This window comes from Grampus griseus (genome assembly GCF_964374135.1).
Source record: "Grampus griseus genome assembly, chromosome: 13".
NCBI classification, from domain to species: Eukaryota; Metazoa; Chordata; class Mammalia; order Artiodactyla; family Delphinidae; genus Grampus; species Grampus griseus.
The window spans coordinates 17,892,342-17,906,582 of record NC_139007.1 but is presented as its reverse complement, the minus strand read 5'-3'; the positions used below and the strand labels follow the sequence as shown (position 1 = coordinate 17,906,582).

The following is a 14,241-nucleotide window of genomic DNA, read 5'->3' as shown; positions in this document are numbered from 1 at the left end:
TTCCTATTGGCGTGTGCCAGAGTCGTCCTGCAGCATTTGGATCTGCTGTAGACACTTGCAGTGCCTTTAGCTCTGCAGGAACAAAGGCCCGAGTGGCCCCAGGTTGGAGCAGTTGCAGAGTCTTCCTTGAGCTGGGCCCTGCTTCCATCTGACACCATACACCGATACTCTGTTTAGAGCAGCACATACCCATGTTGTCTATGCTACCTCCAAAACCGAAAAAAGCTTGGCAAAACTTTCGCCTGCATTTTCCTTACAGAGAGTGCAAGGTGAAGCAATGTGTCTTTCAGATGGAGGGGACCTTTGGACCCGCAGAAACTTCATCGATGTAGCAGGTCCCTGGGCTTTCATAGATTCTCTCTCCTTCCCCTTGACCTGCCTGTGACTTATTAGGCACCTAGCATACCTGAAATTCTTTCCCACCAGCCACAGTCAACCTCATGTCATCAAATGATATCCAGTGGCATTATGACAACCAGAGAGGTTAATATACTTGACGTAAGACAGTGACCGTGTACTGGCATTCCTGCCAGATGAAAGAAAACTACTTCTGATGGGCTGTGTTTACTGGGGTAGATAGAAAAGAACTTGCTAGTTTGATAGATGCTTATCACATGTCAGCAACTGTGCTGATTTTATGCTGGAAAGGAGGACACATCTGGATCTCTGCAAGTAAGAATCATCACCTGATAAGTTTCCAGTAACCTACAGTTCATCTCTAAGATTCACTCATCTTTTGCACAAACCAGGTATGCAAGTTAACTGGGAATATGATGGAATTGCTACCCTGTATCTTTGTAGAGATCATGAAACCGATGTGGGGATCCTGCTAGGTTTAAAGTATTTCTGTGTATTTCAAAGTATTTCATCTGTGTATTCAGGAAACTGGGGAAATAACCACTGATAGTTTCATGCATCCACTGGATCTAATTTTTTTTTAATCTCCTAATCCCCAGAAAGCCTCCACTCAGATTGGTAGAAAATATAGTGACATTTTGGATCCCCAGAGACTAGCATCGGCTTAGAGTCTGTGTCCCTGAAAATTCTGGGTATGTCCCCTTTCCCATGTGTGTAGTCACTCTGGTAAATGTCCCTTTGCAGAAGAGTAGGAATAGATGCTTTTGGCTGTGTTTCAAGGCTCTTACTCAAGAATATCTGGAGGGCTTATTAAAATTGAGGTTGCTGGATACTAACTCAGTTTCTAATTCAGTAGGTCTGGGGTAGGGCCTGAGAATTTGCATATCTAGTGAGGGCCTGGATGGTGCTGGGTTTGGGGGACTACAGTTTGAGAACCACTGTGTTAGATCCACTTCCGGATGTTCAGGCCAGTGTTTTTTTTTTTTAACATCTTTATTGGAGTATAATTGCTTTACAATGGTGTGTTAGTTTCTGCTTTATAACAAAGTGAATCAGCTATACATATGCATATATCTCCGTATCTCCTCCCTCTTGTGTTTCCCTCCCACCCTCCCTATCCCACCCCTCTAGGTGGTCACAAAGCACGGAGCTGATCTCCTTGTGTTATGCGGCTCCTTCCCACTAGCTGTCTATTTTACATTTGATAGTGTAGATATGTCCATGCTACTCTCTCACTTCGTCCCAGCTTACCCTTCCCACTCCCTGTGTCCTCAAGTCCATTCTCTACATCTGTGTCTTTATTCCTGTCCTGCCCCTAGGTTCATCAGAACCTTTTTTTCTTAGATTCCATATGTATGTGTTAGCGTACAGTATTTGTTTTTCTCTTTCTGACTTACTTCACTCTGTATGACAGACTCTAGGTCCATCCACCTCACTACAAATAACTCAATTTCGTTTCTTTTTATGGCTGAGTAATATTCCGTTGTATATATGTGCCACATCTTTATCTATTCATCGGTCGATGGACACTTAGGTTGCTTCTACCTCCTGGCTATACAGGCCAGCATTTTCAATCGGTGCTTCTTGGCATGTTCACACAAATTGATGAATTATCAGTGACATCAGAAAAACGAACGTAATGGTCCTTCTTTACTGCTCAGAACCTTTAGAATTTATTTGAATTATCTAGATTTTTATCAATTAGGATTGCCCGATTCAGGAGGAAAAAAATACAGGACGTCTCGTTCAATTTGTATTCAGATCAACATGAATAACTTTTTTAGTATTAGTAAGTCCCATGGAATATCTGGGACCTACTTATGCTAAAAATTATTTTTTACAATTAAAATTTAACTCAGTGTTTTGTATTTTATCTGGCATCCCGACTGCCAACATGAATTTGCACAGTCTTGCACTTCTTTTAGCATGTATGTTTTTTTCCTCTTGAGTCAGGCTTCGTACCTGTCTCCTGAGGACATGCTGGATTGCTGGGTTCTAAATCTCATTCTAGGTATTGAAGCAGTTGGCAAGGGGAAGGGAGTAAGAAGTAGAGGGACAGAGCACGAGGAGAATTTTTATTCCCTCGTGGAAGGTGGGTTGATTACAGGATCTCCAAGCAACGCAGGACCAGCCTCTTCAGACTGAGAAAGAAAAGCCTTTTCCAACAAGGGTAGCTCATTTTGGTTTGAATCTCCCCAAGTACTTTCCTTTCCAGTTTTCTCTTTCAATAAGAGTCCTAACTTTCACAAAGGAGACCCTGTTGAAGCTGGAAATTTAACTTGCCCACATACATTATAATTCAGCAACTCACAAGATTAGACTCCCTGACTTTGGCGATGACAGCCCTGTGTCTGTAAGGATAAGATTATTTTAGGGCAGCTTGGAGTACCACAGTCTGACTGGAGCCTTGAGCCAGTCATTTTAAATCCTGTGTTGTCATTTTCCTTTTTAAGCTCTCCAGTGGAGTCGGGAGCAGCCGTCCACCCCACAGTTCCATCTGCCTTGTTCTCGTCATGGTCTATCCCAGCAGCTGCTTATTCTGATAAGCTCCATTCTAGGTGGTTATTTCAGAAAACCATAGGTCATAATTTAAGTCATTATTTTGCTCCTGTGCCGCACAGATTCCGAGAATCCCATTCTCCACTAGTTGCAGGTGGTCATCACTGCCTTCACATTCATTCAGGTTATCTGTCTAATCCCAGATTCCTCCCTTTGACGTTTTCGAGGGTCTGATTTCTACAGCCTCTTCAGCCACCAAATACTGCGTCTATGCAAGAAACAGAAACCACTCCACGTACTCTAAGTAGAAAGGGATTCAAAACAAGGGGTTAGGTCTTCATTTAATTATGGGAAGCCTACAGGAACTGGTCCTGGTCTCGGCCTCCTGAGATGCTCCTGAAGTAACCAGTTCTTGTGCTCTAGGGAAGCGACTGCTTGTGAGGCCACTACTTGAAAGTATGCTGAAACAATCTCGGCTGCCTTACAGCACTAGGGAGCTGGAGAACGGACACTTGAAGCTATAATCCAGGGAGTCAGATCATGTGGCTGTGACTGTGACAGTTATTCCCTAAAGCCCAGGAAGGCTGGAGGGTGACAGTGAAATGCTGTGAAAGGTAGCTCACCCTCCAAGGATCTTATCACTTGCCATAGGAAACAGCTGTTCAGGTACAGGAAGCCTGCTGCTTCGGCCTCAGTTTCACCTTCCAGATCGCCCACAGGTCTGTCTAATGTGCGGAACTAAATCTGCATCCAGATCCCTGGCTTCTCATGAGTCTAGAAAAAGATAGAATGGAATTGGGTGAGCCAGTCACCAACGTCGAATACAGTGCCCTGGGAGGTTTTGCCTTTCCTGGGGAGAGATTCCTGCCCGTGGTGTGCAGTTCAAAACCACATCACCTTTATTTCAGGTGAGGGAGTTTGGTGGCAAGCCAAGGAAGGTAGACTTTTCCATTCGCTTTTGCTGGCTGACCTTAATCTTCTTTACAACTCATAAATGTGAGCTTTTGCTAAAGTTCATGTCCAGCCAGCTGCTGTTTTGCTTTCTCTGTATTCTTCACTGGGAAACTTATCGTTTCCATTATGAGGAGTCTCACATCTATGCTTTCAGTCCTTCCCTTCCTCCTGAGCTTCAGTTTTGCACGTCTGCTTATTTGTCAACACTTAAATTTAAATATTGTGTTCTTACCTCAAGCTTTGAGTTTCCCACTGACTAAAATCTGTGCCAGTCAGAAATGAAGTTCTGTTGATTCATTCTCATCTTCTCTCCCCAGTGTACTCCCGCTTCATCTCCACTTCTGCTTCATGAACACTGGACTTAATGCCTTTACCATTGATTTAGCAATTAAAGATGTTAAGTCATGTGACTCTCCTCTGTTATTGTCTTGAACACTCCTTAAATGCTGCTCTGCTTTACTTTATGTTGACTTTACAGATGGAGTGTATTAAGCATGCATTTTCTCCTTATATTAAAATAATAAACATTCCATGTATTTTTTTATTTCATTTAATTTGAAAAAAAGAGTCTCTTGCCTAAGATTAGGAGCAGAAAAGGAGAAGAGTTGTACCTTTTCATATCAGAGACCTAACCTTTCAAAAGTGGTAGTTGTACATTCTGGCCTCACGACACTGTGGTGTTGAGTGGCCTTCATTCAGCATTGTCAAATTGCTCTTGTAAAAGTAACACTCTAGAAGAGAAGTATACGCAGTATCCCAAGTGTTTTGAGACAGGTCTGTTTTTTGTTTGTTTACTAACTAAGCGCTAGGAATTAACTTTATAAATATATCATGGGTGAGTCTTAGTCAAGGACTTCATGACCAGTTCTCTGCATCTAATGTTGGAATCAACAGTGGTGCAAATCTTAGCAAACATTTTATCACTGTAATGAAACTCTGATGCATGAATAAGAAGATGCTTCCCTTACTGACTAGTGGTCGTTAGTAATAGCTTACATGCAGGGTCTCAGTTTGTTTCACAGGGATGAGATACCTTTTCATCTGGTTCTTTTCCTTGGACAGTTATTCTGCAAAAGCCAATACTAATATGACAAGGGAATTTATCAACACTTTATAAAGATTCACATTACAAATGTCAATATTTGATCATTTCAGATACTGAAAATCAACATGTTATCTTTATTATGAAAGAAAGAGACTCATTTCTGGGTGACCCATCCCCTCTGTTAAAAGTGTTAATTTCTCTGGTCTCTTAAGCGGGTGAGGGAACTTTACAGCTTTGCACTGATCAGTACATGTTTCTTCTTCTCTGTGTCATTACCACTGTTACAGAACCACTTATGAGATTATAACCTAAAACCATCATTATTGAAAACTCTTTTGTTGCTGAATCCTAAATTACCACAAAAGATACAAACAACTTAAAAAGCATCCAGAGGAGACAAAAAAACACTGCTTAAGATTTTGATGCATTGGTTCTAAGAGGAGATTGAGATTATTCAGTTTGATTTCTCTTTTTGTGTTATCACTGAAGATCTGATTCAAAGAAATAAACTTATAGTAAAGAAAAGTAATTTAGACACTTGGAAGAAATTGTTTATGTGAAGATTGTTTAAAAAGCAAGAAAGATGTGTTTTACCAGAATAAGTCCTAATTTTCAAAGGTTTAAACTGAAAAGATCTGTTCCCCTATAACACCATATTTCTGTCTCTAGCTTAGAAGACAGGGTGGGTGGACAAAGAAAGTATACTTAAATTTGGCCATTTTTTAAAAGACCCACTTTCCTCTCAAATCCTAACAACTAGAATACATTATGTGTTTGTTTTCTTGATCTTTTTGCTTCCCTCGAATACCCTGCAGGGGAGGTCCACGTTAAAAGTAAAATTACCAAAAAACTGTCAACAGAAGGTAATGATTAGCTACCCTCAATAATTAGTTCTTTGTGTAATTATATATTATTAAACCTTTCATGAGAAAATTAAAAATACTTTTGAGGTAGTAAAATTACATGCCGAATGAAATCCAGAACTTTCAAATGTGAGAGAGCATAAAAATAGCATATGTTTAAGCATGTGCAAATATGAAATAATGAAGATACTGAGCCAACAGTTATGATCCAGGGTTGCCAGGGAGCTATTGTAGACACTGGCCGACTGTGTCTCCATCCGCAGTGTTAGTAATTTTTGACTGAATGAATGGATGAATGACTGGCTGGGGAAAGTACTGTTAAAATGCTAGTTTTCTTCAAAACATGTATGGAGAAAATACACTCTCATACTACAATTATAATTCATAATTCTAGTCTTGGGAAGCAGAAGAGAGCAGCCAAAGGACCCTTTGTTTTTCTGTCTAGAAAGCTAAAAGTTGAGAAAATACACTCTCATACTACAATTATAATTCATAATTCTAGTCTTGGGAGGCAGAAGAGAGCAGCCAAAGGACCCTTTGTTTTTCTGTCTAGAAAGCTAAAAGTTGAGAAAGACGATACGATTATAGACTAGAAGGGACGAAACTCCACTATTTTATAACAAAAAGACATAATGTTGGAAAGAAATAGTTGATGACCAGTAAAAGCAAGTATCACTTATATGGAGTGTAGACAATTTAAAGAACTCTTTAATTCAGAGAAGTTTATAGATTATTGCTTTATAATATATAGATTATTGCTTTATAGTGAACTATTAAGAAAATAAGGATGATGTAGGGTGCAGTTTTAACTTTTGAGATTGTTATCAGCAAGGATTTGATACTATTTTCTGAAACAGAATATTACGCCATATGTATCATGACGTATACCTGTTATGACAATTAATATATTCTTCTACTTTAACTGTATTTTCATTATTTAAATTGTTTCATGTGAGACACCTTAGAACATAACACCTTTCCTAAACTACTCAGACCTCACTTGTTTAGGTGTTTTTAATATTTCCCATAAGTTTTAGTGTCAAGTGTTTTGAGTCAGACATTAAAGTTGTTAAGTAATAGTATCAAGGTAAGCTTAGAAGAAGATTGAATATAATACACTTTCCGAAATGCTTATCTATCTCTTCTAGAAAAGTTTTTTGAAATGAAGAAAGGACAATGTAAAGATGCTCTAGAAATTTACAAACGATTTCTAACTAGGATGACACGAGTGTCTGAATTTCTCAAAGTTGCAGAGGTAAGTGATATTAACACATGTATCTGGAGTAAGCGGTAACGTTCATAATCTGGCAAGACATTCTGCCACAGAGTCACAGGTTATTAGGGTTGGAAGTGGCCTTGGAAGACATTTCATCCTGCTTCTCACCCAGAGCTGTGCTCTGCACTCTTGCTTTTCAATCAGAAGATCATCCTGTGTCCAAATAAAAGTTTCATGGATAATGAGTTCACAGCTTTGCAAGGTGGTCTGTGCCTCCATCTCACCTCATGGCTGTCCTTGATTGTGAGAAAGTGCTTCCTTTGTATTGAACTGTAGAAAAAAGCCCTTAGAAAAGTCTGTCCATTGTTCTTAGTGTATAAACGATAAACCCTGACTTTTCTTACTGTGTCAAAATGATTTCAATACAAGGAAAAAAGAAAACAAAGTATAATTAATTTTATAAAGTTTATAAATTGTGTCTTAAGGATGTCTCTTTATATAACTGTGTAACCACACAGTTGTTGTTCCTGAGGTTATCTGTAAATTGGTGTCTTCTCTTATGAAATCCAATGATTGACTCATAGTGGAAATTATGACATTTTGTTACATTCCTTTGTCAGGGTGACAGATGGGTTCTTATCTTGCTTGTCAACTAACTGATTGCTAGGGCTGACTGAAGTGTTTTGTGGGAAGGGTTCTGAAGCTCACCAGCAAAGCGTAAAATGCTGTGGACGTGGGACATTCATGCCATGTTTTTGCTGTTTTTGCCATTTTCAGAATATAGCACAAGAACAGACATTTTATACACATAGTTTCAAAAGCACTCTAGTCCAAGCATTATTCTTCAAATTTCATTTATTCACAGGAGTGATAATTGTCATATTTAAATTCCAAGACCAAAATAATCTTGCAAAATACTGTCTCTCGAGCTTAGATCCATACAGTTTATAATCAGAATTTGTTAAAAAAATCAATATGGGAAACAAAAGGTAAAGATTAGCTTAATAAACTGCATATACATTAAAGCATGTTCATGTATATTTCTATGGGTTTATTGATGTTGGTGGCCTTTAAGGAAGGATAGAATTGCTTGAAACTTTTGCTGCTACACAAGTTTTATTTTTTGTATTTGATATGATTTTCCCATGGTTCAACTGTAATTATCAATGTAATCTAGCAAAATTTGCCTAATTTCTTTCTGTGAGAAGATCAATTATACCTAAACACTCAGGGCAGAAGATTATTTCACTGTTCGATTAATTCCTGATGCACACTCTTCCCAGTGTTCCCATCTGATGTTGTGTATATCAAAAAAGTAAAGAGCTGGACGTGTTACAATTTGGGGGTAAATATTTCTCTAATCAACATAATAAGGCTGGGCTCAAGGTCTCCTTGAGAAAAAGGGTGCTTATATATCAGTTCCTTCTATTCTTACATGTAAAATTTTACTTTGTGTCTCTTGATAACCTCGTGTTATCACAGGCCCATTTCAGGCTGCTGAGAAGGAGATATACAGAAATTAGATGTCATTTTGAGAGTTTGTCTTTAAACAACATAATAATAAATATTTTAATTTTATTCAAACATTATGACTAAGACTTTTTATAGAATGGATACTAATTTACAAAATTATTTTTAATAGAATAAACATTAATCACAATGGGTTAACCATTAGTGTTTTCTTTCACATTTAAATCGCATCGTTCATAATTTAAACATTAACTATTTGGATACCAGTGTCGAATGGTTTGGTTATGATTGGTAAATACAGAAAATTTTCAACAAATATACAAAGCTTCTCTTTTCTACCAAGCAGTGCTTGTGTGGTGTACATATGTATGGACTCCTACTCAATAAGCTACCCTGTTGTTAATACCATTTGCCTGAAGAATGTGTCGATGACTTGCAAGAATGTTGTTTCTAAAATACAACTCTTAAAAAAAAAAAATACAACTCTATATATAGGCTATATGGCAAATGTTAACATTAAATTTCCCATCGTATTAAAAGAAATGTGGAGTAATTGAATAATTCCTATGGATATATTCAAATTTTGCAGAGGAATTGCTTAAAATACAGAAAACTTCCTGTGCTTTGAATTCTTATACTGAAGTCTCCTAAAGCAGACAACTGAACCTTTGTAAAATGGTTATTTTACAAGTAATAGGCATGTCTGCTAAACGCACTTACCTTTTATAGAACTAAATTATTCTTAGTTTGCTATTCCAAGGTAAATACCAACTCATTGGAGTTACGTCTCCCAGAATACTTGCAGACAGAAAGTGATGAGATTTCTGTAATACAATCGCACTTCATCCTCCAACTTCATTGTGGTTCAGAAGTTCAGGACAGTAAGAATAGCAATGTAAAGGAAGAATTCCTTTAACAGTTACCCACTTAATAGAATCGAATCACCTTTTAAGGAGGTGATTCCAATATTAGGGACCCATAATGCTTTAATTTAAAAAACACTGACTTCATTCATATTCATATTTATTTTAATGTATCATCTCAAGAGGTATTGAAATATGGAAATAAATAGAATGAAGTTGCCTTAATTTATAATTTCCATACTTTGAAAGAATGTGAGTTTAGGGCAGACATAAGACAGCCCCCAGCAAAGAATTATCATCCCAAAATGTCAATAGGGCCAAGGCTGAGAAACGCTGCTTTATTTTGTATTTTTTGTAACATCTTTATTGGAGTATTTAGCTCAGCATTTGACACACAAGTGGACTTGCCCCTCTCCAGTTTGCCTTATTGTCTTTCAGGAGCCGACACTTAGGCTTCCTGTATTTGCTTCCACATTTCCATCAGCATAATGAAGCACTTCATTTCTCACAGAGAGACTTGGGTTAACCCGCTTTGTTTCCTTAAGCCTCAATTTCATCATTTATATAGAATGAGAGAATGAAGTTATGATTTGTATTTTCCCCAGCTTTTTATTTTGAATAATTGTCAAACCTACAAAAGAGTTGATAAGCTTGTATAGTGAACACCTGTGTACTCTCTTCATTGATTCACCTTTATTAATATATTCCCGTATTTGCAGTCTTGATAGCACTTTCTTTTTCTGCCCCTCCCTCCCTCCCTTCTTTTCCTTCCCCAAGCTACCAAAATTTAAAATTCACATTTGCTTTTATCTAGTAATTCCACTTCTACAAATGTGTCCTACAGATGTGTCCACACAGGTGCAAAGTGATGTGTGCAGCATTGCTTGCAATGGCAAGGGATTGCAAGCAACTTAGATGTTCATTAATAGGTGACTTGTTAAATAAATTGTAAGACAAGGAAGCTGTTTAAAAATGAGGAAATTCTGTATATTAATATGGATATAGTTCCAAGATGTATTGTTAAACGAAAAGTATAATCCCAGTGTATATAATACACTATTACTCTATAATAATGTGGGAAATAACTATGTATTTATGGATTTACTGTTTCCTTGGATATGCATAAAGAAACTCTGGAAGGATACATCTTGGATGTCACAGTGGTTCTCTCTGTGTGAGGAAGGGTGGAAACTACACCCTGAACAAGTTATTAAAATTCAGTGAACATTCCCTGTCCAGAGGACTGACTGGGCATAATTAACAATTTAAATTTAGTCGAAGCATTTTAAAAAAATTTTCGTTGCCATTAACCATGGAGGAAACCTTTTACACTTCAGTTTCCTAAGTTCTTTTTTCAGGTTCTAGCAAAATTCTGTACATTTGTTATATCTATATTGCCAAAATCATTGCTCTTATATTGAGTGGAAAACTCCACAAAAAGCACATATTCAAAGTGAGATTGATATGTATAATAATTATTATTTTATACCAAGATTGAGCTGTGGTTTTAACTAATTCTGTAGGTGATCTGAGAAATTAATTTTTAAAAACCTATTAAGTAACTTTTTTTTAATCCGCAGCAAGTTGGCATTGATAAAGGTGACATTCCTGACCTCACACAGGTAAGTGATTCTCTGAGTGAAAAATTCAGTATGCATGAAATTATTAATCCATAGTTTACCATAAATGGGCAGAGGCTTATAAGCATTTAATGCGTTTTTGAATGTAGGCCAACCACCTTTCTTGGAAATCATTCTAACTTACTATTTCTTTTTTAGCTATTAAATATATTTCTGCAGATAATATGAATATTTTCCTAATCTTATAAAATCGTTTCCTCTTTAAAGGCAACGGTATTTAATTATTGAGCTCATTTTTTCATTCTTAAACTTGAATCAAACGGAAGCCTTGAAAAATGTTTAAAAAGTGTTTTATCCATGAAACGTGACTATTCATAGGCATGTAATCAGAACATTTGAACTGTTCTTCCTGCTTCTTCTCCTAGTTTTCAACATGTCCCAGGGATGGAGGAGGGGCACGAATAGCGAGAACACTGATGTTGTAGTTCTACTGTTCAATACACTGATTTTTGTCTCCCCTGTGAAGGGGAGGAATTTCTATATACAAAAAAACCTTTTTTAAAAAAATAGTAGTGGTAGATGAGTGATTTTCTGGGGACTATCTAGGAAGCAAAAATAATAGTAGAGCTTCCTTATCAATCCTTTTATCTGTTAAGAGGGTACATTGTATGGCTCCTTGGATTTAGAATCAAGATCATTCACATGTGCAGAATTACTGTAGGACCTTTCTCATAATTGGCAGGAACTACTTTTGTTTAATCAACTTGTCATTCTGCTACGGTAAATTTCTGTTCCAAACATGTTCTTTAACTAGAAATAGATGATAGGAGAGAGTTAAGAACTGCTACCGTATATACCAGTAATGAATATATGAGTTTTCTGTCTTTGCAAATAAAAAAAAGTTATTGTAATTGAAGAAAATTGTCATAACGAAAGGTTACCCATTTTTAATAGTATCAAAATGTGTTTAATAATTTATTATCTTTATTATCCCTTAAAATGTTTCTATATTTAAATGTTAACCTTAAATTTTTATTAAAAATTAGGGAAACCCAAAGTAATGGTCTCTGTATTGAGACCATTATTATTATTATTAAAGTACCAATTAAATGCCAAGAATTCTTCATAAATAAAATTCACAGAACAATTCAGAAAATGATGGCATTGTATTTTTTTATTTAAAAGTTGGTGGAAAGTGCCTTCTAATAGACAGAATATTAGTATAAAATATTTTTGCTACTATGAGAAAATAGTGTTCTTTGATTAGGTGCATACCTAAATAAGATATTGGTATCATCTTGGATATGGCTAAAAATTGTGTGCATAAAATACTATTAAAATTTCTTTATAGATTATAATCTAATAAAGATTTATTAATTTTGTACTACTGTAATAAAAAGCAAAGAAAATCACTGTGCTTTCATTTTAAATTATTTAATTATTTACATTATTAACATTAACATTTACATTGCAGTTTAAAAAAATAACCCAACTACATGTTAACCTAAAAAATGTAGATATTTAAATATTTAACTCAATGACTAGCTTTTAGAAATGGTAAATCATCTTTATTTCAACTGTATAGACTGCTCTCACCATGGAACAGAAGTAAAACTAGTCATGTTGTTAGAGAGGCTGGCAAGTTAAGAAGAAAATAGGTCCTCATTTATCTCAGTTTGGGCAGAGTCTGAAGGGAGATAAAGAAAGGTTTAAAAGGATACTTAAATACCTTTCTATTTTTAAAATTAGAAAATTATAGCATATCATTGACAGATTTACATACTTGGCTTTAATTTTTAATGATACTGTTATATTCATTACAGTTTATATAATCTTCTCTTAAGAAGTCCAGAGGCATAATATTTTATGTAATGATGTATGTTCTGTTGGGGAACAGAGACCCATCCTTAAAGAAGATAAAATCTCACTCTGGGTCTAGTAGAAAGCGATTCTGTGGTAGAGATTCATTAGACACTGGTAACATTCTATCCTCTGCTTTTGTTATGACTTGAAGAGCCACATAGACTTCAGTATTAACATTTATTTTGAAATTATCTCCTTATAAAAAAAATCCTCTAGTTCATTTCTCCAGTGTATATTTAAATCTCAATTCAAAAGTTCTGTGTGCTTCTGAAATTTCTTAATAAATTACTTGATTGTGATTTCTGTTGGATTCATGAGCAGCAGAGCTAAACACACTCCCTAATTTTTATTTAGAACCCTGCCACAGGTCTCATTGGAGGCTTGTCATTGAGCTGGGGTTTTAGACCCACTGTGACAGTCTGGTCAGACAGAAACTGGAATGTGAGCTGTTCTAGGGTTAGTCCTGCAGATAGTGTTAAACAAGAACTAATCTGGAGATGGGTCAGAAATGCCAGGTAGTGTGGACTCTGTTTGAGACCTGTGAGATTGGGTTCTACTCTCTGCCAGGCTTCTCTGTGGCCGCCATGGCCACTGAATCTAGCCGTGGCGATGGACAAAAATAGCCAGCAAGGAAGAGGATTAAAGAGATGATGGGGACCAGAAGGGCTACCTATTGACTGGGTGTAGGGAAAGGCTGCTCCTAACCGAGAAAGGATTAGAATTCCTCTTGCAGCAAGATGAACCAGAGGGAGTGAATGGATGTCTTTCTGGTTAGAAAATGTACAGTAAATACCAGTGTGGTCATCTGTAGCCCTTTTTAAATTGTGCATATAATACCATCATAACAGCATTTTAAATGATTTATAAATACCAATGAAAAACCTTGTTAAACACTCAGAAGTACTGTATTGAATAAGAAGTGAATATGATATCAGAACTGAAATATTCCTCCTCAGCACTTTCCAATGGTTTCTTAGATCTAATAAGCAAAAAATTTGAATGAGCTTTTGGTTGCTTTTTATTTCCATTTGTTTTTAATGATGCTTTAGGATCTAAAGCATCTAAATTGTAGATGGATGCTTCCTTTTTGATCCTGTACTCACAATCAGCTATGAATTTGTTTCAAGAAAAGGATTTTCAAAATATTATTTCCTGTTTGGTGTGTGTGCATGTGTTCCGAATTTAATATATCTCCATTTATGAAAAACATCTTAGGTTTTGATGTCAGGAATTCTGGTTGATCTGAAAACTACTGGTAAAGAAAAGTCTCCTTTTAAAGACTGTACCACTGATGAATCGGTAACCATGATATATCACTGTTATTTATTAGTCACAAGCTGCCCCTTGTTCTTTGGGTTGGTATTTTCACCTGATTGGTCTGTTGACTTCAGCAGTATTTAAAATAAGCAACTAAAGATACTGCTAATTATACTAAAGTTCCTTTTACAACAGCAGAGGCATTCTCAAAGTTTTGCCCCTTGGAAATTTGAGACAGTTTTCATTTTTGTCTGCTGCATGCCAGGATGTGCTC

General features: G+C 36.4%; 1 protein-coding gene across 1 annotated transcript in view; it reads left to right on the top strand.

Annotated features, from left to right (window-relative positions):
* The window catches only part of SNAP91 (synaptosome associated protein 91), a gene marked incomplete at its 5' end in the record, with an annotated part of 156,294 nt that overhangs the window by 58,287 nt on the left and 83,766 nt on the right, over nucleotides 1-14,241 (top strand). The window contains 2 exons of the mRNA XM_082669274.1: nucleotides 6,867-6,973; nucleotides 10,848-10,889. Of these exons, the coding sequence (XP_082525400.1) occupies nucleotides 6,867-6,973; nucleotides 10,848-10,889 (149 nt within the window). The remainder of the gene's footprint in view (nucleotides 1-6,866; nucleotides 6,974-10,847; nucleotides 10,890-14,241) is intronic.